Source organism: Pristis pectinata, chromosome 2 (genome assembly GCF_009764475.1).
Source record: "Pristis pectinata isolate sPriPec2 chromosome 2, sPriPec2.1.pri, whole genome shotgun sequence".
Classification (NCBI taxonomy): domain Eukaryota; kingdom Metazoa; phylum Chordata; class Chondrichthyes; order Rhinopristiformes; family Pristidae; genus Pristis; species Pristis pectinata.
Genome location: NC_067406.1, coordinates 45,693,474 through 45,717,723, shown reverse-complemented (window position 1 = coordinate 45,717,723; position 24,250 = coordinate 45,693,474). Strand labels below are relative to the sequence as shown.

Below are 24,250 nucleotides of genomic sequence, written 5' to 3'. Positions count from 1 at the left end.
TCTCTGCCCGATGTGAGGGGGGAGAAGAGAGAATGTCCAGGAAGGAGAGGTCTTTGATGACGTTGACTGCTTTACTGAGGCAGTGAGAAGTGTAGACCAAGTCCATGGAGGGGATAACACAAGACATGTTGGCAAAATGGTTTAGGAACAGGTGAGCAGTTGAGAGGCACAACTAGATCCTCTGCAGCATGCAGAAATAGTGGGAAGCTGGCATTGTTTATCATGTAGTGAAATCAAGCGACAACTCAGGCAACACTGGGAGAGGATTCTTTTGGTGGGAAACTATGGCCACGATGGCAGAGATGGCCCCCAAACATCTCTATTGGGAGGGTAGGGGTGAATGGATGTTTCTCAGAATGGCAGGCCGTGACTAGTGGGGTGCCACAGGGCTTGGTGCTGGGACCGCAGCTGTTTACAATCTATGTTGATGATTTAGATGAAGGCATTGTGAATAACATTAGCAAGTTTGCTGATGATACAAAGTTGGGTGGCAGTGCGACATGTGTAGAGGAAGTTAGCAGAATTCAAGGTGATTTGGATAGGTTGGGTAAGTGGGCAGATACTTGGCAGATGAAGTTTAATGTGGATAAGTGTGAGGTTATCCACTTTGGGAGCAGGAACAGGAAGGTGGATTATTATCTGAATGGTGTGGAGTTAGGTAAGGGGGAAATACAAAGGGATCTAGGAGTCCTTGTTCATCAGTCACTGAAAGTGAATGAGCAAGTGCAGCAGGCAGTGATGAAGGCTAATGGAATGTTGGTCTGTATTACAAGGGGAATTGAGTACAAAAGCAAACAGATTCTTTTGCATTTGTACAGGGCCCTGGTGAGACCACTCCTGGAGTATTGTGTACAGTTTTGGTCTCCAGGGTTAAGGAAGGATATCCTGGCTATAGAGGGCGTGCAGCGTAGGTTTACGAGGTTAATTCCGGGGATGTCGGGACTGTCTTATGCTGAGAGGTTGGAGAGACTGGGATTGTACACGCTGGAATTGAGAAGATTGAGAGGGGATCTGATTGAAACATACAGGATTATTAAGGGATTGGACAAGATAGAGACAGGAAATATGTTCCAGATGTTGGGGAAGTCCAGGACCAGGGGGCATGATTTAAGAATAAGGGCTAGGCCATTTAGGACAGAGGTGAGGAAAAACTTCTTCTCCCAGAGGGTTGTGAATTTGTGGAATGCACTGCCTCAGAGGGCAGTGGAGACCAATTCTCTGGGCACTTTCAAGAAGGAGCTAGATAGGTTTCTTATAGATAGGGGAATCAATGGATATGGGGACAAGGCAGGAACAGGATATTGATTGTTTAGGATCAGCCATGATCTCAAAATGGTGGTACAGACTCGAAGGGCCGAATGGTCTACTTCTGCTCCTATTGTCTATTGTCTATATTGTCTATAAACCATTTGCCAAACAGAATTCTGCAGCAGTTGCATTAACAAGCTTTGCCATGTGAGGGATCAGATGTATTTTCTGAAATATTCAGTATTCGACATTTACCTCATTGATGACGATAATCTGAATACAGCACTGCTCTTTCGACACACTGAGACAGAACCTTCAAACAAGTGGAAATAAACACTTCATGTGACTGGAGAACAAGTGATTGTTGCCTTCATTTTGAATTACAGCTGTCAGTGAACCAGAAGTGCTTGATATGAGACTAGATTGGTAGAAATGCAAGTGAATCGCCACTTCACCTGGAAGGACTCTTTGGTTCTTTGGAAGGTGGGAAGTGAGAGGTGTTGCATCTCTACAACCTGTACAACATAGCCCCATGGCAGCCCTGGCCTCACCCTATCACAGATAGTCCCTTCATGCTATCCATTCCTCTCCTAGCTTCTCTGCAAAATAAAACTAACTTGTTTTTTTCTCTTTCTCAATTCTGTCGATGCATCTTTGACCCGGAACATTAACTCCTTTTTTCTTTCCTCAGATGTTGTCTGACCTGCTGAGTTTTTCCAGTATTTTCTGTCTCCATTTAAGATTTCCTGCATTTGCAGTTTCTTTAAACTTTTGGTTAGATGTCAAAAGGATGGGAAGCTGTACAAGGACCCAGAGAACCATGGATAAACTCCGAGTTATATTTGCCACTCATGGCAAACTAGCTGCAATCAAGTACTTCCTTAAATATAATGGGATATAGATTGCACTTGTCTCACCATATCACTCAGTGGCAAATGAAGCAGCTGAATTGGTAGTGAAAGTACTTAAAGAAGCATTTAAAAACCCATAAATTGATGGCTGAATAATACTATGCTGAATCTCAGACTGACAAACATTCAACTCAAAAACAGAATAACTCTATCTTTGTGCTAACTGAGCATTTGGTCTACAGATGAAAGAAAACAATTCAGGCAGATACATATTGGTGTTGCCCCAGAACTGAGGCAGGCATACTTCGAGGGAGTACCACTGCAAAGAACCCAAGAAAGAGAGAGCAGAAATTACAATAGCAATGTTTAAGATGCATTTAGACAAGCACATGAACAGGCAGGGATTTGAGGGATCTAGACCGTGTGCAGGAAGATATGCATTTTAAATTGGCATTGTGGTCAGCAAAGACATCATGGGCCAAAGGTCATGATCCTGTGCTGTATTGTTCTATGTTTTAAATTGAAAACTTAGAAGACTTAGTGAGGCTGAAGTCATAAGAGTGCTCGGACACATCTCGAGCCACATGACTGATGTCAGGAAGTTAGTTAAAATGGTATAAGTAGAGGCAATAAAAGTTATATTGTGAAATTCAAAGATGGTGATTGAAAGTATATGCAAATCTTATAAAAACAGCTCCAGAAGAAGTAGTGAGTGATTTTGCAGAACTCAATATGGATGATAAGCAAGAGGTTATGTAACAACAGTTATGAGAGCTCATCAGGTCAGAAAGGTATGTCACATGAGAAGCTGAAGGTCCCAGGAACTTAAGATATCATTCACTTCAAGAAATCTTGGAGATTAGGCAGAAACCAGCCCAAAGACCTAATCTTTAAGTGTATTTGTAACATGTAAACTTAACTTCCAAATGTATTGTAAATAACTGGTGTACATTTTAAACTTTCTGTTTAAGAAGAGATATATGTTTACGTCTCTTCAAGGATTCTAGTGGGATAGCAATGACATCACTGCTAATATCACTATCTTTGATCAGCAAACAGACCATGTGAGGAACAGATAAGACACAGCAGTCTGTTGGGAGAGACTTTCTTAGCTGTATATGGTCTGTGTGTATAATAAATAATCAATGTTTAATTACAACAATGCTTGGTCAAGCCTCTCCCTAATAAGTCTCCCTCATTAAGGAGAAAATTTGCAGCTACCAGCCTAAATGTTGTTTCATGTTGGATTTACAGAATCACAGACTGTCACAGCATAGTAGGCTATTCAGCCTACTATGTAGTGCAGCGGTTAGCGTAGTTTACAGCGCCAGCAACCCGGGTTCAATTCCACTGCTAACTGTAAGGAGTTTCCACATTCTCCCTATGTCTGCGTGGGTTTTGTCCAGGTGCTCCGGTTTCCTCCCACATTCTAAAGACATACAGGTTAGGAGCTGTGGGCATGCTATGTGGGCGCCAGAAGAGTGGAAATATTTGTGGGCTGCCCCCAGCACATTCTCAGTAATGCAAAAAGATGCATTTCACCATGTATTTCGATGTACATGTGATTAATAAATATCTAAATATCTAAGTCCCTAAAGCTCTATGTAAGAGTAAAGTAGCTGATCCCACTCCTCAATCCTTTCCCCAAAACCCAACCTTTCTTTCCTTTCAGATACTTCTCCAGGTTCCTCTTGATCGTTAAATTTGCCTCCACTACTTCACACAGCATTGCATACAAGGCCCTCATCACTTATTCCTTAAAAACTGAAAAATTTACTAACGTCATTTTTTATTCTTTTGCTAATCACCTTCTTCCCATATCCTCTGTTCAAAGGAGAACATTCCTAGTTTCTTTAGTCTATCCATAAACCTAAAGTCCCGCATCTCTGGAATAATTTAAAAAATCTTTTCTGCACACTCTCTAAAGCTTTTATTTTTCTGCAAGCGTGATAGCCAGATCTGGGCACAATACTCCAGTTGTCGTTGAACCAGTGATTTACAAAGGTTCCTCATAGCTTTCTTGCACTTGTTATTCTTCACTTCGACTTATAACACTCATCCTATTTTTAACAATCTTTTCTACCTGCCCTTCTATACTCCCCTCAGCATCCCACGTGGACTAAATGACCACTTTATGTTCAACCAGTTTTCTAGTACCTTATTGTTATCAATTTTTAGTTCATCTAGACTCTCAGCTATATCTTCTTTTTCTGGGATTCCAGCAGCATCTTCTTCCTTGTGAAAAACTGATATAAAGTACTTATTTAGTACCTTAATCAAGTCTTCTCCCTCCATTAGTAGACCTCTGAATGGCCCCATATCTCCACTTGCAACTCTTCCTGTTAACATGCTTACAAATTATTTTCGATTCTCCTTTATGTTTTGGTGTCAATCTTTTATCATGTCCTGTCTTAATTCCTTTATTTAATTTTCCCTCTGAACTTTCTCACAGGTTCTCGTGTGTTAACAGCCTGACATCTGTCATGTGCTCTTTTATTTTAATCTCTATCCTTATGGCTATCCAGGGGCTTTGGTTTTAATTTCCCTACCCATATCCCACATGGGAATATATCTAAACTCTAGTTGAAATACCTCTGCAGATTGGCCTGCAAAACTCTGATTCCAATTTGCCCAGGCCGGTTGTGTTCTCATCCCAATAAAATTGGCCCTTTTCTAATTTACTTATTTTACCTTGATGTGGTCCAACTATAAAGAGATGAATTCTGTCCTCGATCATTCCAGATGATCCTCTGTCCCCAGTGTTGCAATATTTCCCTTTATCAATACTGATTCTTCCCTTGCTTATCTTCCCTGAATATCTCATAACCAGGATTACTAAGAACCCTCTTTTATTTCAGCTGGTAGTAGCAACATACCAGAATCCAAACTGATTATCTTGGCCTTGATTTTAACCTCTACAACATAGCTCCCCTTCCTGCTTACTGCACAGGTCAGGTAGGAGAGGTTTTGTAAGGTAAAATATCAGGTTCATGCAACCTGATTTCATTCCCACCACTTTAAATCTTAAAGTACATAACTGAGGCCAAGGCTCTTTCTGTCCCATAATAAGATATTCATATGATCACCATACCAAATATCAGATTGTGATGACAATAGCACCAGCACTAAAATTTAATATAAATCAGTTGCAGGTCCGATCTGTGGAATTCCCACAGTTAAATCAAAGGAGAAATTTTTGACTCCCCAATAGCGAGAAAGGGGCATAAGCATGATAATGCTAAGCAATGAGAGATAAGTTTACCTAAAGTTGGAAAATTCAATGTTCATTCCCGAAGGTTGCAAATTGTCAAGACAGAAAATAAGACATTGTTCTTCTCATTTACAGTGGGCCTCACTAGGACAGTGGAGAAGGCAGCAAACAGACAGGTCAGAAAGGGAGTGGGATTGAGAACAAAAGCGGCATTTTTTTATATATTCATTCAAAGAATGTGTACTTTGCAGGCTGAGCCAGCAATTAATTGCTGATCCAATTGCCCTTGAGGAGGTGGTGGTGAGCAACCACCTTGAACTGCTGAAGTCCTTGAGGCGTGGGTATACCCACAATGCTGTTGGGGAGGGAGTTTCCAGTAGACTGCAGCGACCATGAAGGAACAGTGATATATTTCCAAATCAGGATGGTGTGTGGTTTGAAGAGCATCTTCCAGGGTGTAGTGTTCCCATGCTTTTACTGCCCTGTCCTTCTAGCTGTTAGAGGCTATGGTTTGGAAAGTGCTCTCTAAGGAGTCTTGGCAAGTTGCTACAATGCATTCCGGAGATGGTACAAACTTCTGCTACTGTGCATCAGTGGTGGAGTGAATGAATGTTTGTAAATGGGTGCCTATCAAGTGGGCTGCTATGTCCTGTGTGGTGTTGAGCTTCTTGAGTGTTGTTGAAGCTGCACTCATCCAGGCGAGTGTAAAGCATTCTATCACATTCCAGACTTGAGGCTTATACATAGTGGACAGGCTTTGGGGAGTTATGAGGTGAGTTATCTATGGCAGGATTCCTCACCCCCAAACTGTTCTTGTATCAATATTGTGTATATGGTTACTCCAGTTCAGTTTCTGGTCAGTGGTAACCCCCAGGATATTGATAATGGGGGATTCAGCGATGGTAATACCATTGAATGTCAGGGGGTGATTGCTGGATTTTCTCTTGTTGGATATCACCAGTGCCTGGCACTTGTATGTTGCAAATGTTATTTGCCACCTATCAGCCCAGGCCTGGATATTGTCCAGTCTTGCTGCATTTAGTTCTGGAATGCTTCATTATCTGAGGAGTTGTGAATGTTGCTGAACATCGTGCAATCATCAGCAAACATCCCTACTCTGACCTTATAAGTGAAAGAAGGTCATTGATGAGCAGCTGAAGATAGTTGGACCTATGACACAACCCTGTGGAACTCCTGCAGAGATGTCCTGTGGCTGAGATGATTGATCTCCAACAACCACAGCCATCTATCTTCTTTTGTGCTAGGTATGATTCCAACCAACAGAGGGTTTCTCCTGATTCCCACTAACTCCAGTTTAGCCAGGGTTCCTTGATGCCAGATTGGATCAAATGCTGTCTTGATGTCAAGCACAGTTACTCTCACTTCAGCTCTTTTGTCCATGTTTGGATTCAGGCTGTAATAAGGTCAGGAGCTGAATGACTTGGTGGAACACAGAATGAGTTTCTGTGAGCAGGTTACTGCTAAGCAGGTGCCACTTGATAGCGCTATGACTATCCCATTTGCTAATGATTGAGAATAGACAAATGGGGTGGCATTTGGCCTGGTTGGATTTGTCCTGCTTCTCCAATGCAGAAGATGCTACATTGTGAACACCGAATGCAGCAGGCTAGATTGGAAGATGTGTCAATGAATTGCTGCTTTACCTGGAATGATTGGTCCCTTGGGTGATGGGAAGGAAAGAGGTGAGTAGATTTGTTTGTCCATCATCATCCAAATCGAGTGAGAGAATATGTTGTCAGACAAATGAGGCAGATGACTGCATGAAATGCAATTAAGTGGCACTTCTGGATGCCTTTTCCAGAGTAATTAATTGTATCCACAATATCCCTGAAAACTTCAGTACAGTGAAATGTGGTGACAGGCACAATTCTATAACTATGGCATCATGTGCCAAAGTAGTCCAACGCATAGAATTTAATTGCTTCGTCACCTTCTAATTTACAAAATTAATATTTGTTTATTTCACAATAATTCTTTACAACTGAGTTTGCTGTGGAATCAATTGGACTGGTCAAAACTATTATCTTACAATATAAGTATACTTAATTTATTAAATTATATACTGTTTAATAAACTACATTATGCCATATATTAAACTATCATTTCCAGATATGCTGCACTCAATTTTTATCCTTGGCAAAAAACAGCAAAGTGGGTGGCAGCAAGCAGGTAGGTTGAGTTTACAACTGTGCCTCACTTTCATTGTCACTTGCTGGATTTACAACTAAATCCAGGGTTCCAGCTTTCAAGATCATTCTCATCATTTACAGTCAGCATATTTGTCATATATGGATATCATCAGAGCCGAATCTGCATATTTAAAAAGATTATTGTCAGCTAATGTTGCAGATAATGACAGGACAGCCAAGAGGGAATTAAACAGTAATCTTACAGACATACCTGATCGAATAAACTCAATCCTAATACAGGGAGTGAAGTATACACTAAATTGTAGAGTGTAATAAACCATTCATCATACACAGTCTACGTAAAGAAGAAAAACAGTATTAAAGTTTAGCATTGAAAATGAACAAACAAAACTTCAACAAAAATTCATAAGATTTAGTGAGATAACTTCAAATTAAAACTGGGAAACTAAGTGTAATTTCTTAGGCTATTTAGCATCCTATGCAAAGTTCCAATGGAACAACTGCCACTTTGCTACTGGGAATGTTACTTAGGCTTCAATGCATTTAATATTCCTGCCAGAGTATCAGAGTTTCAGAGTTCCTGAAAACACATAAAACTTTGGAGTGGGATGGTCAATCAACGCCTGACACTGCTCAATCCTCCCTCGATTGAAACCGGAAATGAGCAGGTTTAAGGTTCAATGGGCTTGGCTTTGAGACATTTTCATCTTAAAACCCCACCTAGATCAGCACACTTGAGGGCAGATATGCCCTTCTTGGACCATTCCATTGATTAAATATGTCTCACCAACTGATAGCTGAAACTACACTTCTTTTTTTTTCCTTGTCATCACTGGCCCATTTCCCACTGGAAATCTTGTTCGAATTAAAGCAAAACTTTCTGAAAATAGTGTTTCCCTTTTCATTTCCCTCCCACTCTAGATTAATGGCATAATATAAGTATGGGCCATATAAGAGTTAGCAAAATAACTCTTTTGCAAATGGTCTTACCTGTGCTGAAAATCCACCAGAAGAATCCATACCAAAAATGAACAAGAGTGAAAGCAAAATTTTTATAGAAAAAGTAACGGAGAAATCTGCACATTCGAAGGTAGGACCATCTTCCATGGACGAGTAAGAGACGCTGGAGATAACGAAACTGAGCAAAGGAGAAATCACTTGAAAGAACAGCCTGTGTTCCTTCCTCACCACTTATACCCACTCCAATATGAGCAGCTGTTGGAATATGAATTAAATATTATTCAGATTTACACTGCCTTCCTAAAACAGACAAAGGAATGGCTGAAAATGGCTGACTGGCAGAAGGCAAAGAGTGGGGATAAAGGGGTTGTTTCCAGGATGGCTGCTGGTGACTAGTAGAGTTCCAGAGGGGTCAGTGTTGGGACCACAACTTTTTACTTTATATGTTAATGATCTGGATGAAGGGACTAATTGCATTGTGGCCAAGTTTGCAGACAATACCAAGATAGGTGAAGGGACAAGTAGTGTTGCAGAGACAGGGAGTATGCAGAAGGACTTGGACAGGTTAGGAGAGTAGGTAAAGAAGTGGCAGATAGAGTACAGTATAGAGAAGTGTGGGGTTATGCACTTCGGTAGGAAGAATAAAGGTGTTAACTATTTTCTAAAAGGGAAGAGAATTCAGAAATTGAAGGTGCAGAGGACTTGGGAGTTCCTAGTTCAGGATTCCCTTAAGTTAACTTGCAGGTTGAGTTGGTAGTAAGGAAGACAAATGCAGTGTTAGCACTAATTTCAAGAGGAATGAGAGCGAAGAGCGAGACCGAGAGCTGGAAGCAGTTTGGAGGGCAAGTCTCATTGCTGGTAAGTTTCATTTTACAGGAGCGAGAACAGGAAGCAGTTTGAAGAGCAAGTCTTGTTGCTTAGCTAATTGGGCTAATTGGGCAGCAGCAGCCAATAAAAAGAAGCTCAAGCAGGGCGTCCATTGTGTGAGTGGCTCAGTGTAAGAGTGGGACCTTGAGGCTTTGGCTCAAGAGGCTTTGGTATGAAGAGGCAGAGTAAGTAAGCAGAGGTTAAGGTGATGTTCAGGTAATGTCTCTTTTTTTCTTATTGCCACAGTTTAGAGCACTGGGAATAGCAGGCAGGCAGTAGTTTGCTCCTCTTGCAGGATGTTGAAATCAGGGAGAATTCCAGTGTCCCTGATGACTACACCTGCAAGAAGCGCATCCGACTGCAGCTCCTTATAGACTGTGTTAGGGAACCGGAGCTGGAGCTGGATGAACTTTGGATCATTCGGGAAACTGAGATGATAGACAGGAGTTACCGGGAGGCAGCTCCATCTCAGTTGCAGGATGCAGGTAGCTGGGTGACCGTCAGGGGAGGGAAAGGGAATAGGTAGTCAGTGCAGGGTACCCCTGTGGCTGTTCCACTCAATAACAATTATATCATTTGGGATACTGCTGGGGGGGAACGATCTACCAGGGGAAAGCCACAGCGTCCAGGTCTCTGGCACTGACCCTGTGGCACAGAAGGGAAGAGGGGAGAAGAGGACTGCGGTAGTGATAGGGGATTCATTGATTAGGGGAACAGATAGGAGATACTGTGGACGAGAATGAGACTCCCGGATGGTACATTGCCTTTCAGGTGCCAGAGTCAGAGATGTCTCGGATTGAGTCCACAGCATTCTTAAGGGGGAGGGAGAGCAGCCAGAAGTTGTGGTACTCATTGGTACCAACGACATAGATAGGAAAAGGGATGAGGTCCTGAAGAGGGAATATAGGGAGTTAGGAAGGAAGCTTAAAAGCAGGACCTGAAGGGTGGTAATCTCTGGATTGCTGCCTGTGTCACATGCCATTGAAAATAAGAATAGGAAGATACGGCAGATGAATGCATGGCTGAAGAGTTGATGCAGAGGGCAGGGTTTCAGATTTGTGGATCACTGGGATCTCTTCTGGGGAATGTATGACCTGTACAAAAGGGATGGGCTACACCTGAACTCGAGAGGGACCAATGTCCTTGCGGGTAGGTTTGCTAGAGCTGTTGGAGAGGAGTTAAACTAGGTTGGCAGGGGGATGGTAACCAGAGTGTTAGGTCAGATGATGCAGCAGGTGTAAAGGTAGATGCATTATGTGGAGAGACTGTGAGGAAGGATAGACAGTGGATAGGTCATAAACGCAGTCAGTTGGATGGGTTGAAATGTCTTTACTTTAATGCGAGAAGGATTAAGAATAAGGGTGATGAACTCAGAGCATGGATCAGTATGTGGAATTACAATGTTGTGGCCATTACAAAGACTTGGCTGTCACAAGGGCAGGATTGGCTGCTTGATGTTCTGGTGTTTAGATGTTTCAAAAGGGTTAAGGAAGGAGGTAAAAAGGTGGTGGGGGGGAGGGCGTGGCACTGTGATAATCAGGGATAGTATTGCAGCTGAAGAAAGGGAGGATGTCGTGGAGGGATCGTCTGTTGAGTCAATGTGGGTGGAAGTGAGAAACCAGAAGGGAACGATCACTCTATTGGGAGTGTTCTGTAGGACCCCCAATAGCCACCAGTACACTGAGGAACAGATAAGTAGGCAGATTTTGGAAAGGTGCGAAAATAACAGGATTGTTATCATGGGAGACTTCAATTTCCTCATGGTAGGCTAATCCAGAAAGTCACAAGGCATGGGATCCATGGAGACTTGGCTGTGTGGATTCGGAATTGGCTTGCCCACAGAAGGCAGAGGGTGGGCGTAGATGGAGAATATTCTACCTGGAGGTTGGTGACTAGTGGTGTTCCGCAGGGATCTGTTCTGGGACCCCTATTCTTTGTGAGTTTTATAAATGACTTGGATGAGGAAGTGGAGGGATGGTTAGTAAGTTTGTGGATGACACGAAGGTTAGAGGGGTTGTGGATAGTGTAGAAGGTTGTTGTAGGTTACAACAGGATATAGACAGGATGCAGAGTTGGGCAGAACAGTGGCAGATGGAGTTCAATCTGGAAAAGTGTGAAGTGATACACTTTGGAAGAACAAACATGAAGGTGGAGTACAAGGTTAATGTCAGGATTCTGAGCAGTGGCAGGAACAGAGGGATCTTGGGGTCCAAGTCCATTGATCCCTCAAAGTTGTCATGCAAGTTGAAAGGGTGGTTGTGAGGAGGCTTTTAGAAACTATACTCACAAAAAGAGATAGCCATTTGAAGAAGTATGATTTGACATAGGTGAGCAGCATGGACCGTTAAAAGCAAATTGTATTTGATGAGGTAAATGGAATCAGTGCTGTACTTGTGGATTTTCAGAAGACCTTTGATAAGTGGCCAAAAACAGATGGTTGATAAAATTGAGGCCCAAGGAATTAAAGGGGCAATAGCAGCATATACAGGAAATGTTCACTGTTATCATTTTCTAAATCTACTTAAATCTTTCCTCATTACTGGAGTTGAGGAGTATACAGAGGGGAAGAGGAGAGAAGCAAAAATAGACAAATTAATTTGAAGGATGTGAATTTACAACCTGAGAGAGTTGAGTGTGAGAACCAATACATATCATATGGAGTGTTTCATAAGTGGAATGATATGTGATACGAAGTAGTGGCATTCCTGTTTATTCTTGGCCACCATAATGTAGAATTTAACAGAGTGAAGTTTCAAGTGATAAATTTTGAATGAAGAGAAAGGGCTACAATTTTATAAGATAGAACATATAAAACAAACAGAGTGACCAGAGTATAGATGACTTTACAAATGTTCTAAGACAAATTACTTTCGTGTATTCAGTTCTCAAATTCTATGTCCAAAATTCTAACTTTATTGGGAAAAAGTCTGCTTGCATGTTTGTAATGCTATTTTTTGCAGTTGTTATTCGTCATCAAATACACAGTACAAGATCTCTGACCCAATTTATGCTTCAGTTTAGTGAGACAATATTTTGAAAGCATCTTGGAAATTAACCCTTACATTTCTTACTTCCCTATTAGTATTATAATTCAAAAGAAAGCAAGTAATTATAGGTAAACATTTACTTTTTAATGTTTCTTTATGATAATAAACAATTCTTGGTTTAGGAATAATAATTTCCATAATGATGTTAAGTATCCAGTCAGATCTTTGCAAGCCAGTTGTAGTATTCAAATTTCTCACTCACCTTTGATCATGCTTACATCATTTGCACCATCTCCAATTGCCAGTGTTATTGCTTTCTTGTACTTTTTCACTAGTTCTACCACCTGAGCTTTCTGAAGGGGTGTTACACGGCAACAGATTACTGTTTTACAAAGGCAAGCTGTCTTTAGGAACTCTAATGCCATGTCTTCTTCTAAAGCATGTGCCTGTATTTGAGTAGAATACATTTTAGAAAACCTATCTTAATAATTACAATAATACTAAAAAAATCTTTGTCTCACAGACATGTATGATAAAAAAAATTCAGTCTTTCACATAACAGCAATGATGCCAAAGGCATCCTTAATTCTGAAAGCCGCTTTTTAATAAGATGGTGCTGGTGCCATTATTGAACTACCCTGGAAATTTATTTCTATCAACAAAGAATGCAATAAACCACCATATTTTGTCTTAAAGCCAAGAGACTCTCAAAAGAGAAATACAGCTTTTGTAATGGTCGTTTTGTAAAGGTATTTTTTAACACTTCAGAACATATGAGCCCCTGAAATAATGAACCACTAAAATGCAGCTGGCAGAACTTTTTGCTTATTGATTTATGCCTAGAAATAGGGTCAATAAAAATTAGGCTAGCTAGTTTTAAGCAGCAGGTGGCAGTGCTTTCTTACGTTATGCCATTGACTGTTATTGGCTGTAACTGACTGTTATTAGGCAGATTCAATTATATTCAATTCAGCATTCAAAATGGACTTGGATAAGTATCTGAAAGAATTTGCAAAACTATTTGGAGAGATTGCGGAGTGAGACTAACTGAACTATCCCTGAATATCCAAATAAAGAAAGTAGTTACTGCATATTTCTTCAGATCTCTAAATGGCTTTAGAATTTGTCTGAAAGCCATATAAAGGTGGCATAAAAATTAGATGTCACTATTTTCAAGGTCAGAAAATATATGTAGATCTGCACCTGAGCAGAGGAGAAAATATTGGAATTAATTTTTATGACTTTTATTTCATAAAAAAAGACCAGTACAGAATTTAAAATGAGGTGGAAATCTTGTCCCCACTCATTTGTCATACTACTGCTGGGTGACCAAGGTGTTTACAGAATTATTAATCCAGGCAAGTTGGTTTCCTATATGAGACCGAAAACTCTGGTGCTGTTCTGACAACTTTTCAGATATTCCCCTCAGTAAAAGCTGTGAGAATAGCAGAATGGGCCCCATAAGTACCAAAATTACTTCTGTGGTGCTCCCCACTCTGCATCTTATTACCCCTGAACATCAGATTGTGCTGTCCTTCTCGAATGAGCACTAGAGAGCAAATGGATAATCTATCACTGGCCAGCCCCCTTACATGGCATTGGTCATGTGAACAACAAGTGAAGGGTTAAGAGAGGAGGTGGTAAGACAAGTAAATTTTCACCCCTTTTGGTCTTTTTCCACCAGAACACTATCAGATTTCAAACTTCCCTGTTAACATTAGTAACACCACAGTAAATCTGTCAAATTTCTCAACAATCAGATTCAAATCTTGCTCTTAAGAAATGAAAGAAAAACTTATATTAGTTTGATACTTCTTACCAGTGTGTCACCATTGATCACCAGCCCATAATCTGCATCAGCAGTTTCCTCAGGTAGGAAATTAGGTTTTGTTGGCTGTTGGATCCTGATTAAATCATTTTCTGTTTGTGGTTGCCCTTTCATTATTGCACAAGCTTTTCTGTGTGGAGATTAGTCAATGTCACATGTCAGATACTTTACATGAAGAAGAACAATTATGTAAACAAAGTAGTTCCTGTCATGGAACCAAGGAGCTTGGAAATAGGTCCTTTAACTAACTATGTCTATGCCTGCCTTAAAGGACCTATTGATACTGATCCCATTTTCCACTCATCCTGTAGACTTCTATGCCATGGTGCTTCATGTGCTCATCCAAATACTTCTTAGATATTGTGAGAGTCTCTGTCTCCACCACCCCCCCAAGATAGTGCATTCCAGATTCCAGACCACCCTCAATGGATGACAGCTGCATAAATATCCTCATTCTCAACAATGGGGGAGACCAGCATATCAGTACAAAAGAGAAAGTTGAAGCACTTGCAAGAAACTTAAGCCAGAAGTGCCAAGTGGATGATCTTCTCTTGGCCTCCTCAAGTAGGCCCCGGCATGATAGATGCCAGTTTTCAGCCAATTTAATTCACACTAAGTGATATCAAGAAACAGCTAAAGGCACTGGATACAGCAAAGGCTACGTGCCCTGACAACATTCCAGTAATAGTACTGAAGACTTGTGCTCCAGAACTTGCCATGCCCTCGGCCAAGCTGTTGCAGTACAGCTACAACACTGGCATCTATCCATGTGGAACATTGCCTGGGTATATCCTGTTCACAAAAGCAGGAGAAATTCAACCCAGCCAATTACCACCCCATTAGTCTACTCCTGATCTTCAGCAAAGTGATCAAAGGGATAATCGATAGTGCCATCAAGCAGCAGATGCATAGCAATAACCTGCTCATGGAAGCTCAGTTTGAGTTCTGCCAAGGTCACTCACCTCCTGACTACATTACAGCTTTGGTACAAATGTGGACCAAAAAGCTGAACTCCAGAGGTGAAGTGAGAGTAACTGCCCTAACATCAAGGCAGCAGTTGATCAAGTATAGCATCAATGAGCCCAGGCTGAACTGGAGTCAGTGGGAATCAGGGGGAAAACCCTCCACTGGTTTGAATCATACCTAGCACAAAGGTAGATGGCTGTGGTGGTTAGAGGTCTATTACCTCAGCCACGGGACATCTCTGCAGGAGTTCCACAGAGTAGTCAGGAACTCCTGGAGAGATTCAGGAGTTCTCCTCCTTCGCCCAACCACCTTTAGCTGCTTCATTAATGACCCTCCTTCAATCATAAGGTCAGAAGTAGAGATGTTTGCTGATGATTGCACAATGTTCAGTACTATTCGTGTCTCCTCAGATAATGAAGCAGTCCACATCCGAATGCAGGAAGACCTGGACAACATCCAGGTCTGGGCTGTTAGGTGGCAAATAACATTCATGCCACACAAGTGCAAGGCAATGATGACATCCAACAAGAGAAAATCCAGCAATCACCCCCTGACATTCAATGGCATGACAATCACTGAATTCCCCACTATAAACATCCTAGGGGTTACCTTGACCAGAAACAGAACTGGAGTATTCATATACAAAATGCGGCTAGAAGAACAGGTTAGAGGCAAGGAATTCTGCAGCGAGTAACTCACCTCCTAACTCCCCAAAGCCTGTCCATTATGTACAAGGCTTAAGTCAGGAGTGAGATGAAATACTCTGCACTTGCCTGGATGTGTGCAGCTTCAACAACACTCAAGAAGCTTGACACCATACAGGACATAGCAGCCCACTTGATCAGCACCCCATCCACAACCATTCACTCACTCTACCACTGACACACAACAGCAGCACTTTGTACCATCTACAGGACGCACTGCAGCAACTCATCTTAGAAAACTCCTCAGACAGCACCTTCCAAATCAATGGCCTCTACTAACTAGAAGGACAAGGGCAGCAAAAGCATGGAAACACCACTACCCAGAAATACCCCACCAAACCATACACCATCCTGATTTGGAAACATATTGCAGTTCCTTCACTGTCACAAGATCAAGATCTGGGAACTCCCTTTCTAACAGTATTGTGGGTACGTCCACACCTCAAGGACTGCAGAAGTTTAGCAGCTCACCATGAGCTTCTCAAGGGCAATTAGGGATAGATAATTAAATGCTGGGTCCGCCTGCGAAGCCCACTTGGCCTGGATGGTGTCCCTGGCCGTATCCTTAGATCCTGTGCAGATCAGCTGGAGGGGGTAATTGCAAACATATTTAACCTCTCCCTGCTTCAATCCGAGGTACCCACCTTCTTTAAGAAGACCACTATCATCCCAGTACCTAAGAAGAACAAAGTAACATGCCTTGATGACTACCGCCCAGTGGCTCTGACATCCACCATCATGAAGTGCTTCGAGAGCCTGGTCATGGCATGCATTAACTCCAGCCTCCCAGACAACCTCAACCCACTGCAATTCGCCTACCACCAAAACAGGTCTACGGCAGACGCCATCTCCCTGGCCCTACAGTCATCTCTGGAGCATCTGGACAATAAAGACACCTGCGTTAGACTACTGTTTATTGACTACAGCTCCGCCTTCAATACTATAATTCCAAGCAAACTTATCTCCAAACTCCGAGACCTGGGACTCAACACCTCCCTTTGCAACTGGATCCTTGACTTCCTGACCAATAGATTGCAATCAGTAAGGGTAGACAGCAACTTCTCCACCATAATTTTTCCCAACACTGGTGCCCTGCTTATATTATTCCCAACACTGCTGCGTCCTCAGCCCCCTACTCTACTCCCTATATGACTGTGTGGCCAGATTCTGCTCTAACTCCATCTACAAGTTAGCAGACAATACCACCATAGTTGGCTGTATCTCAAATAACAATGAGTCGGAGTATAGGAAGCAGACAGAGAGCTTAGTGACATGGTGTCATGACAACAACTTCTCCCTCAATGTCAGCAAAACAGCTGTATCTCAAATAATGATTAGTCAGAGAACAGGAAGGAGATAGAGAGCTATGTAACATGGTGTCATGACAACAACCTTTCCCTCAATGTCAGCAAAAGAGCTGGTCATTGACTTCAGGAAGGGAGGTGGTGCACATGCTCCTGTCGACATCAACGGTGCTGAAGTTGAGAGGGTTGAGAGCTTCAAGTTCCTAGGAGTGAACATCACCAATAGCTTGTCCTAGTCCAACCACATAGACGCCACTGCCAAGAAAGCTCACCAGCGCCTCCACTTCTTCAAGAGGCTAAAGAAATTTGGCATGTCCCCCGTCGACCCTGACCAATTTTTATCGATGCACCATAGAAAGCATCCTATCTGGATGCATCACAGCTTGATATGGCAACTGCTCTGCCCATGACCGCAAGAAACTGCAGAGAGTTGTGCACACAGCTCAGCACATCACGGAAATTAGCCTCACCTCCGTGGACTCTGTCTATACATCTCACTGCTTCGGTAAAGCAGCCAGCATAATCAAAGACCCCACCACCTCGGACATTTTCTCTTCTCCCCTCTCCCATCAGGCAGAAGATACAAAAGCCTGAAAGCATGTACCACCAGGCTCAAGAACAGCTTCTATCCCGCTGTTATAAGACTAGTGAACGGTACCCTAGTACGATAAGATGGACTTTTGACCTCACAATCTACTTCGTTATGACCTTGCACCTTATTGTCTACCTGCAATGCACTTTCTCTGTAGCTGTTACAATTTATTCTGCATTCTGTTGTTCTTTTACCTTGTACTACCTCAATGCACAGTGTAATGAATTGATCTGTATGAACGGCATGCAAGACAAGTTTTTCACTGTACGTCAGTAAATGTGACAATAATAAACCAATTCCAATTCCAATTCCAAAATTCTTCTTCAGATTCTTTCTAAATCCCTTAGCCCTCTGGCTATAGGCTCTTCCGTAATGAGGAAATGTTTCTAACTATCTACCCTATACACACTCCTCACAGTGATATGCACCTCAAACAGGTCCCCCTTCAGCCTTCTCTACTTCAGGGAAATCAAATCCAGCCTGTCCATTCTCTCCTCAAAAGTGAAATATTTCATCCCAGGTAACATCTTGCTGAATCTCCTCTGCAACCTCTCCAGCGCAGTCACATCCTTCCTACAGTGTTGCGACTGGAACTGCACAAAGGCCGTGGCCTAAATACTATTTTATACAATTGTACCATAATCTTCCTGTTCTGATATTCTATGCTCTGGCTAAAGAAGTTAAGTATTACGAATGGCTTCTTAAGCACCATTTCCACCTGTACTGCCGGCATTAGGATCCTTGAACACATACTCCAAGGTTTCTCTGTTCCTCACTATTTCCTATGTTCCTACCATTCATCATGTGTATGTTGACCTTAATAGTCCTTCCAAAATGCATCAACTCACATTTTTCAGGATTAAATTCCATCTGCCATTGCTCTGTCCATCTTACTAACTCATCAAATTGTTCTGTAGCCGAAGACCACACTGAAAGCTAATATGCAGGTGCAGCAAGCAACTAGGAAACAAATAGTATGTTGGCCTTTATTATAAGAAGGTTTGACTACAGGGCAAAAATGTCTCTTATTGCAATTATATAGGGCCTTGGTGAGACAGCACCTACATTGTATAGTTTTAGTTTCCCACCTAAAAAAGGGTAGAGAGAATGCAACAAAGACTCACTAGACTAGTTCTCGGGGTGGCAGGTCTGCCATATGAAGGAAGATTGGATAGATGAGACCTGCTCTTCTCTAGAGTTCGGAAGAATGAGCAGGAATCCCACTGAAATTAGAAAACGTACAATTGCAAATCCTTTATAATCAACTAACTCACAAAATATTAGGACATGGAATACTAGAGACAGGAACTAGCTCTTCGGCCCACAATATCTGTGCCGAACAGGATGCCAAATTAAACTAAATTTCTTCTGCCTACACATGACCCTTATCCCTCCATTCCCTACATATTCATGTATCTATCTGAAAGCCTCTTAAACACCACTATCATATCTGCTTCAACCATTACCCCTGGCAGCCCATTCCAGGCACCTACCATTCCCTGTGTAAAAAACTTTCTATTTTCTTGTATGTGAGATTTTTCTCTCTGTACCTTAGTTCTGTTCTAACTGCACTTGAATCATTGCCTTCAATGATGAATATTTGTTTCATTTCATCCTGGAGCATATTACATGCATAGCCAATATTCACAGCTGTCTCTGTAAGAAAAAAAATCATTTCATGGTTTCTGAAATTACTTTTAGTGAAATAATATTCAAGAATTGTATGTACTTTTATATGATCAGTCTAATATAATAATATCGCACCAAGATATCTGATAAGAGACTAAGATTAAGAGCATGGGTGAAGGACTTGGGCTAAGAATCATTGGTCAATGGAAAATCAGACAAGATAATTGCAAACATCTAATTTTTTTTATTAATGTGAGAAAATGTAAAACAAAATGTGAACGCTTCCTAACCTGTGTATGGCAATAATCAAGATAGAAAACAACATTACTTAAAGTTTAGGGAAACTAAATATATAAGCAAAATACTGTGGATGTTGGAAATCTAAAATAAAAAGAGAAAATTCTGGAAACGCTCAGCAATTTAGACAGCATCTGTTGAGAGAGAAATAGACTTTATATTTCAGATCAGTGATCTTTCAAAACAATATTCTGATGAAAGGTCAATGAATAGGAACTACATACATTAATGCTTCAAGAGTAAGGAATGAGCTTACAAACTTGCTACATTAGTACAGGAAAGCAAACTTAACCTTAACATATGTAAATTTTCATGGTACCTTCTATATTTTGATATATAAATGAGTTATTTGAGGGTTAGTATTGTAATAATATAGCAGTATTTACTATGCCCACATATATGTATACGATTTAGCGTGCCAGTATTGTTTAAAATGGTACTCACATTAATTATTAAAACCTTAGCTACTAAGAGAAGTATAGTATATTGCCTAATCAAGGAATGATCATTGTAAAGATTATGTGAGAGACAGACTGTGGAGTTAGTGGAGCTGAACTAAACAATGGTACAGAGAGAAGATAAAGACGACATGTTAACTGACCAGATGTACAGCATGATTGAATTTGTCAGGTGGCCAGGTAGAATGCAACATTAGTTAAAGGAATGAACAAAAATACACTTGTGGAATGTGAAGTGTAACAAGTTGTGTGAAACTTGGGCTTGCTGGAGAGATGAAAAGAGACAGACAGACAGACAGAATATGCCTAGGGTCCACTCATTTGTTCTACTATATACGATGTGGCCAAAGACTCTCAAAATGAGAAGACCAGAGCTTCAATCAACATCAATGCGCATACTCCACAGGAAACCTGTGAGGAGTGGCCATCCGAGATTGGGTAATATCTGTAATCTCAAAGTAACTGAGGGTTGTAACATTGAAGTAAATTAGTTTGACTTGACTATGAGCTCTTGATTATTTAAAGCAACATTCCTTTAGGGAATTTGTTAACTATATGTAAATAAAGTAAAAAGTGTATCATGCACACCTTTAGTATCGATTTGAAATAATAAGACAGCACTGTTAAAAGATTCAGATTAATGATACTGTCTCTTGAGTTTTTGGTTAAGGCTTGCACCATTGGATTTGTAACCCAAGAAACCAAGGCCCATTTTGCATGTTATGATGCAATATTCTGACCAATAATGTTGACACTGACAATGTCCACTGAATACAATAACACTGTAAAGTTATTGGCTGAACAGGCGTTTCACAAACAGCAGAGGGAGGATGAAAATTTCCGAAAATATCTTTCAGTATCACAGAGAAACTCTTTTGTAATTATTGTGCAAGGAAATGACAGGTAGCAGCCTCATGTGGGTAACATCAAAATGCCATACTTTCCAATAAAGATGCTGAAATTTAGGCAAAGTGTAGCACTGGATTTTGCTAACTGGTTGCTAGGACAGCTGTGGACCAACAAATTCGCTGATGGCTAAGTTAGTACACTGCAAACTAATCTTAGCAGAAGAAGACAATAAAAGTGAAAAAAAGACATTTTTGATTTGGTAACTTCCATAACAGAAGTTTTCAGACTCCGTGGTTTGAATAGTCTCAGAAATGACAAAAACTGAATCTAAATTTACAGATGTGATTTGTAGGTTTTCTAAATTTCTTTCATCTCTTCTGACTTTTGTTGTGTTATTGCATATAATATGAAATCAACCTCTTTCTTCTCTTTAATAGCTATTTACTTTGATGTAAAAATCTTACTTATCTTTAGTATGGTTTACAAATATTTCACTAATATTTATTAGTGTTTGCTTCTTCCTTCTATTTCAATCCTTGGGAAAATTTCTTCCATATCACATTAAATGGTACTTCCTAAATTCTACTTGACTAGCCTTTGTTCCACTATCCCATCTTTTGGTACATGGGACACTGTACAGGCATTTTGTGATAAAGGCTTAGATTAATGAATTAGTGTGGTAGTGCTACAGGCTGACTTGTGCATTTTTCATCATCTTTGGAGCTGCACTCATAGAGGCATGTAAAGAGCCTTCTGTTTTTTTTTTTTTGAAACTGTAGAGAACTACAAGGAGGGTGGGGCTGGGAATGGAGGGTTTAGGTAAAGTTAATGTTGCTTAATGCCAAGGGAAAATGGCAAGACTTCTATCTGATACAAATGATTATTGCTAAGTAATATTTTTGAATGATGCTAACTTGCCTCTTTTATTTATATACCACAGGTATCAAGTTCTTGTTGCATTCAGGCTTGGGAAGTTCAAGGGAGACGTCAGAGGGAGGCTTTTCACCCAGAGAGTGGTTGGTGCATGGAATGCGCTGCCAGGGGTGGTGGTGGAGGCTGATACATTAGACAAGTTCAAGAGATTGTTAGATAAGCATATGGAGGAATTTAAGATAGAGGGATATATGGGAGGAAGGGGTTAGATAGTCTTAGGAGTGGTTTGAAGGTCGGCACAACATGGTGGGCCAAAGGGCCTGTATTGTGCTGTATTGTTCTATGGTTCTATGGTTGACTGCCTCAATGTTTTTCCCTATATCACTGGAATTTGGTCCTTATGGGAACTTTTGGTTACAATGGCGCTCCCAGAGAGTCCACCCGCTGCATGCCATTGCTATCGACCTCCTTGTCCTACTCCCACCTACTATTGTGTAGTGGATTAAGTCTGTACTTACATGTTTATCTTATAACATAACATGCATCACAACAATGACAAAACATGAGCTGTCTTCAGAGTGCCCACCGTGCAGTTCAGGCTGCAGAAATGAATCTTAAGGATCTTTAAGGACGTAATATGAAAACTGCAAAGAGGCAGACTGCAGCTTGTGTACATTGTTTAAAGGTGATCTTTCATCCTTTTGCTTGAGAGTTTCACAGATGTATATATAAAGTGCATGAAATTAGCATTACAAAATTCCAATCTTGTTTAACAATCAGTTTTACACAATTCAAACCCACAGTGCAGAAGAAAGTGTGCCATGCAATTTCTAGGTCTGTTTCGAAAGAATTATTCCCAGATCAGAGAATATACTTGCTCTTTACCTACCCTGCTGAATCCTTTTAACAGTTTGAACACCTATTTATTCCAAACTCAAGGAAAAAAACAGCATTTTCTTAAAATTTAACTCCTTAAGTCCCGAATTCATTCTGATGCACCTGTGCACATACCTTTCAAGCCCAATATATGTTCATGGGCTGCTGTGTCTAAGAGCAAATGAGGTACTCCAGGCAAGATCTGATCAGCTCTTTAGAAACCTGAAGCATAGCTGCTTCCCTTTTGTACTTCAGCCCCCTTGAGCCTTGTTATGGCCTCGTTATGCTTATCTACCAGCTAGTTTTTTTCTTCCGATGTGATTACTGCTGTGAGCCCAGTGAGTGGACCAGGCTGTAGAATTGTATCACACCATCAGGAAATTTGTCATGGTATTCATTTCTATCATCTCTAAATCACATCAAAATTTTTCCTTTCACAGAACTCATTACTGCTATAATGAGGCTGGGATAATTTCCCACTGCTGGGCACATCTGAACATGCTATGTAAAGAATCATTTAAAAGTGTTTTAAAAGGTGAAAATGGATTGTTTCCTCTTCTCACTCATTTTCATTCAATCAGTTTTGGAGGAATAATCTATACAGCAATATTATACAGGTGAATGAACAATTACATTAGTCTCTACAGCAAATGTTTCCAGCAGACAAAGACCAATGCATTATACCATAATTTGAATAAAAGCAAATGGCAACCACCAAATTTAGAAATAACTTCCATGTTTAATCCCAGCCATTGATTTCTATCGCTAACAAATGACCAGATTTACTTACCTTGTTTGTCACCAGTAAGAACCCATATCTTGATATTTGCTTTCACAAGTGTTTCAATTGTCTGTGGAACACCATCCTGGAGTTTATCTTCAACTGCAGTAGCTCCTAACAACTACAAAAATGGAAGCAATAAAATAATATTTCCCAAATTCTTTTCATTTTCATGTTGTATCTTTTTATATTTTCTATTTTTAATAGTCAGATATATCTGTATTGTTGGTAGTTAAAGGTTACAGGGCCAAGGTGTCAAGATACAGATCAGCCATGATCTAAATGAATGATGGTATGGGATATTGAATTGTAAATGGACTACTCATATTCTTGAGTTGCTGAAATTTTTGATTCCTTTCCACATTATGTGGGTTTTCCTGCCTCTGTGTTACACCTCACTGTTTCTAAATGCTTTTGTTGGTTAGCTTCTGGCTATATCAAGAGGCACGGAAATTAATATGACATTAAAAAAGGAAGCAAATAAATAAAGAGATAAGTAATAGGAATTATAATAGACAACAACAATTTAAGATACTATTTTCAGTCCATCAGCATTTGCAAGTATTTTTCATGTTTTATATAGAAATACCTTGATCTAAATTGTCAATATTTAAGTCAAGAATGAATTTCTTCTCTCTTCAGATGAAGGTGCACATATTTTCATATTCTCTATAAATCTGAGTAGCTGGTATTCAGCATTTAGTAAAAACAGTGCGTAGTATCTGGGTGCAGAGGTCCGTGTTTATTCATTGAAAATAAAAACAGGAAAATTTGTTGAAATCTACATCTGAATTTTTG

General features: G+C 40.6%; 1 protein-coding gene across 1 annotated transcript in view; it reads right to left on the bottom strand.

Moving 5' to 3' along the window:
• LOC127580699 (phospholipid-transporting ATPase ID-like) overlaps positions 1-24,250 on the bottom strand; it is a 150,176-nt gene that overhangs the window by 10,930 nt on the left and 114,996 nt on the right. The window contains 7 exon segments of the mRNA XM_052034465.1: positions 7,732-7,815; positions 8,472-8,486; positions 8,488-8,696; positions 12,558-12,741; positions 14,115-14,253; positions 19,240-19,345; positions 23,462-23,573. Coding sequence (XP_051890425.1) covers positions 7,732-7,815; positions 8,472-8,486; positions 8,488-8,696; positions 12,558-12,741; positions 14,115-14,253; positions 19,240-19,345; positions 23,462-23,573 — 849 coding nt within the window.